Source organism: Arachis ipaensis, chromosome B07 (genome assembly GCF_000816755.2).
Source record: "Arachis ipaensis cultivar K30076 chromosome B07, Araip1.1, whole genome shotgun sequence".
Classification (NCBI taxonomy): domain Eukaryota; kingdom Viridiplantae; phylum Streptophyta; class Magnoliopsida; order Fabales; family Fabaceae; genus Arachis; species Arachis ipaensis.
The window spans coordinates 37777798-37782419 of record NC_029791.2 but is presented as its reverse complement, the minus strand read 5'-3'; the positions used below and the strand labels follow the sequence as shown (position 1 = coordinate 37782419).

Sequence of the window (4622 nt, the reverse complement as noted above, 5' to 3'; positions counted from 1 at the left end):
AGAAATAATCCAAACATGTTAAACACCAAATATATTAAAAACTAAACACATTAAAATCCAAACATGTTAAACACCAAACACATTAACAGCTAAATACAAAAGTGCAATAGAAATAATCCTTCAAAGGAATAATCTTTCAAAGTCTTCACTCTATAATCCTTCATTAAAATGCATATATATATTTAAATTTTTTTTATTTAATTAATACATGATCGGGTCCACGGGTTTGTTCGGATTCCGCACCCTCAAAATCGTTACTCGAACCAATTACTAGAGAGAACCATTGGTTTGGTTCGAGTTAAACCTGATTATCCGTTGTTTCCAGAACCAATTTAATTGGTTTGGTTCGGATTTGAACAAGTAATCAGATACCCGCTACCCGTGCTCACCCTTACAGGTGGGATTTCAATCTGGGTCTAGGTATTCTGGTTTGCGGGGTTGGCTTGAGATGAACAATTGGAAATAGATGTAATGGGATTAGAGGAACTTCCACCATATGTTTTGATACATATGAATGATATGATGTATAGTATTAATGCATGCTTTTCAAAACTATGATTATCCATGTCATATAAAACTTAGAAAGAGTTTCAAGTGTACCGGAAATACCGGTGTTCTAGTTGTTTTAACCGTTGATCTGAATTATAAAAAATATATATAATATATATTAATTAAAATCAACAGCTAAAACAACTGGAATACCGGTGTTCTTCGATACACTTGAAATCTTCCAATCAATATATCAGCTTGCATATTTGTTCCCTTTTATTTTCTCATGCCCACTAAAGACGAGCCTGTTCACTGACTCAAAAAATCAAAAAGAAAGAAAGAGGCCCGTTTGTAATCGTAGACCACCTAAGGTTCTTGTTGAAAGTGTAGTGGCCAAAAAGAAAATAACAAAAGGTTTATTTGAAACAGTGTGAATGTAAAAGGAGAGAAAGAAAGAAAAGAAAAAAAAAGAAGGGGGGGGAGGGTGGTTAATGCTATACATGTTACGTCAAAATAATTAAGAATTGTTTGCATATGAACATATTTGCCAATAATCTCAATAACTATGAAGTCATTTCGGGGTTAAGAAGATAACAGTCCTGATACGTTTGGGTTATATATGGATATCTTCCTTCAAGAAACAACTATAAATGTGGAGAAACAACACTGGAGGTACTCCAATTCTCTCTTCCACACAACTTTTTCTTAGGTTATTAATCACTAGTCACCGTCCCTCTTTACCATATGCAAAGTGCCAAAATACAACACAAAGATCAGCAACTAAAACCGACCAACGAATAAATGAAATTGAGTGAGTTTCTCATTCTCAGACATATAGATCACATTTGAACCGGGAAAAAAAAAATTCATTGACAATCTGCAACCACATTGCAACTGTAATTCAGCCGCAGCAGCACCTGCTATTTTCTAAAAATTTGATGAATGCAATCCCATTTACATTTTAAAACTACAGATGAAAATCAGATTGCAAAAAATAAATAATCTAACAATTCCTTTGCCCCTTCTGTAATAAAAACTTTTAACTATCACTGTCCCAACCTAGTTCCTGGCAGGCTGGGACAAGCAGGTAGTAACCTTTAAATTCCAAGTAACTTTTCAAGACTGAAAAGTAACCTCAAGTTGAAGGCGGCACCCTCTACATAGAATTTTGAGGAAAAGAAATTACATAGAAACAGATTCAGACATCAGACAAAACCAATTAAGATATATAAAAGACACAATCAACGCATAGAAACTTGGAATTGGACTGCAGAAATGGGTAACACAACACTGACAAAACACGTTTATTGTCAATTAAGCCAGATGCTCACAATTTGAATTTTCAAATGGGTTCATACTAACTAGCATACTGTGCATGGGGTTGTCTGATTTTACAATCGGAGAAGAAACTTCAGCAGAGGAAAAAAACAATCATAGAAGACCTCATACCAACTATTCTGACTTCCTAGTCAGTGACAAGTCAAGATTACTCAACCTGTAGATGCCTCTAAGTATATGAATATAAGCTCGTTTTGTCACTCTCTCACACAAACATACATGAACATGCACACTCCTTTTCTGAGACTTCTTATTCTAGGTACTCACTTAAACATCAGAGCTAGATCAAGGAGTCAATCTCTTGATTGCATTTACCCATGATCTCCTAGACATAACCAAATTCTGCCAATCACTTGATTACATTCACCCCATGATCACCTAGGCATAACCAAATTCTGTCAATCTCTTCATTACTACTATCCAAGCCAAGAATATAGTGCCTTGCCATAACTGATTAAGGGATTAACTATCAAAGCCCTATCTTCCCTGAACCCAGATAGAACGACTAGCAGCTAGCAACTAAATTTAATAATTTTAACAGAAACCAATTCCAAACATATGATTGCCTACAGAGATTTCAAGAAAAATACAATGACAGCACTTCTATAAGAATGTTTCCACATTTAGGAAAATTGGCTGCCAAGGCCATGTCAATGGAATTTCAACTACACCAAACTGCGAAATCGTTCTCCTCCCCAACAGCCAAGTAAATCCAACTCCATAATAGATATATCACAGAGCCAAATTACAACAATCACGAGGCAATTGAGACAATAAGTTAAAACAATATCTACAAACAAGAACAAAAAAAAAAAAAAAAGAGCGCTACTTATCACCTCGGCACTCAGCACCAGCTTCACATCTTCTCTGATCTTCAATGGAACACTTCATATTCAACAAAATTACACTTTCAACTCCAACAAGCTCCTCAGCCCCTACCAAAACCCTAAATCGCCACGGATCATGACTGCAACGGATACTTCCGAGGCCTTCCTCGCTTCCTCGGCCCAGATCCAGCAACTCCATTCGAAATACTTCCTCTGGCAGCCACCCTAGCAGGCGTCGGCGCTGCAACCGGCACAGAAACATTTCCCCCATTCTCCTGAACAGCCGCGGCAGGCATCCAATTCGGAAGTGACGACGCAGACTGTGGAGCTGCAACCGTGACTGGAACCGGCGCCGGCGCAGGCTCTTTCTCCGCAGATCCCACATTCCCAACCACAAACCCCATCGGAAAGAACCCCCAGCAGCAGTAATAGGCATCCTGCCCCGGCACCAGTGGGGGCAGCGAAGGAATCGAGATCCCATGGAAGGACCTGTCACAATTCTGGCACCTCAAGCAGCATCCCTCGTAAACCCTAGGGTACTCATACAACCTATAGCAGTACGGACACGCGGTCCAGAAATTTCCCGATCTGTTTTGCCCCTGCCGCTGCCTCGGGTTCGAATTCTCGTCCACCGCAATCTCGTTCCTCGCGGCGGACGCAGGCGTGTTATTAGTCATGCTGATATTCATCCCGTCGAAGCTTATGGTGTTACTGTTATTATTTGTCCTGGCGCTTGGGCCTGGCCCTGGACCAGGCCCAGGTCCCGTTCTACGGACCGGGAGCTTGTCTTGCTGGACCCAGCCGGGAACGGAGAGGTCGACTCGGGAGAAGAAAGAGAGCTCCTTGTCGTAGTTGGACTTCTTGATTGGGTCCGAGAGCACCGCCCAGGCGTCGGCGACGAGCTTAAAGGCGTGGTCGGCGTACGCAAAGCGGCTCTTGTCAGGGTGGAGGAGGAGAGCGAGGCGGCGGTAGTTGCGCTTGATGAGGTCGAGGTCGTTGGTGCGGCGGTCCACCTGGAGGATGCCGTACCAATCGAGTTGGTGGTGGTGGGGGTGGCTGGTGGCGGCGTTTGGACGGTTATCAGCGGCTAAGAGGACGTCGACGATGGCGAGGATCTGGTCGGAACCTTCTAGAAGAGGTTCGGTTTCTTGGGCGAGGATGGCGAATTCGCGGGAGCCGTTGAGATCGCGGGTGTGCAGGAGCTTTTCTGCGATCCCGAGTAGACGTTCGGCTTCTGCTCTCGTTGCCGTTTGCATTTCTTAAACTTTTAGGATGTTTTGGATTTGTTGTAAGAGAGGGTTTTGTTGGGTTTGGTTTGGTTTGGTTGATGCGTTTCTTGGTTGGTAGAGTGATAGAGTTACTGGAACTATTGGTAAAAGCTTCAGTTCTCAGCCATTCTCTCTCTAGTATGTACACACGCTTGACTGGCTTGAGGCCCGAGGGAGTACATGTTTTAGGTTTGTTTTATATAATTTTTTAATGAGATATTTGTAATTTTTAAAAGTATAATATAAGAAAATCTAACACTTAACATTTTTATTAAAATTTGGTCAACATAAAAATAATTTTATATTATTTAATATAATTTCACATCATTAAAAATACTAATGATGATTAATTAAAGGTTTACAACTCTTCTATTTTTATTTTGTATTTAATAAACAAAAAAGTTCTGCATTTGTATTTGTAATTTTTAAAAATAGAAATATTTTTAAGACTAGTAAGATATGATTTGATAAAGTGTATTTTTTAAAAGCATCATTTTTTATTTTGTATTTAGTAAATAAAAAATATTATAATTTGATTAGTAAATTTTTTATTTTATAAAAAAATTTTTTTTTTAAAAGTTAAGAATGAGACTTAAATCCAATATCTCTAAGTGAGAATTGAAAGAATATGCCATTTGAACTATTGCTCATTAGTACTTTATAAAAATAGTTTATAAAAATTGATTTTTTAAAAGTTATA

At 39.2% G+C, this 4622-nt stretch overlaps 1 protein-coding gene across 1 annotated transcript; it reads right to left on the bottom strand.

The window, feature by feature from the left end:
* LOC107609388 lies at positions 2406-4094 on the bottom strand. The gene has a single exon (XM_016311344.2). It carries the CDS (start codon positions 3908-3910, stop codon positions 2789-2791), a length of 1122 nt encoding a protein of 373 aa, XP_016166830.1. The 5' UTR covers positions 3911-4094; the 3' UTR covers positions 2406-2788.

What these genes read in the sequence shown, in the direction of transcription:
- LOC107609388 (XM_016311344.2), bottom strand. Translation starts at nt 3,910, where the DNA reads ATGCAAACGGCAACGAGAGCAGAAGCCGAACGTCTACTCGGGATCGCA.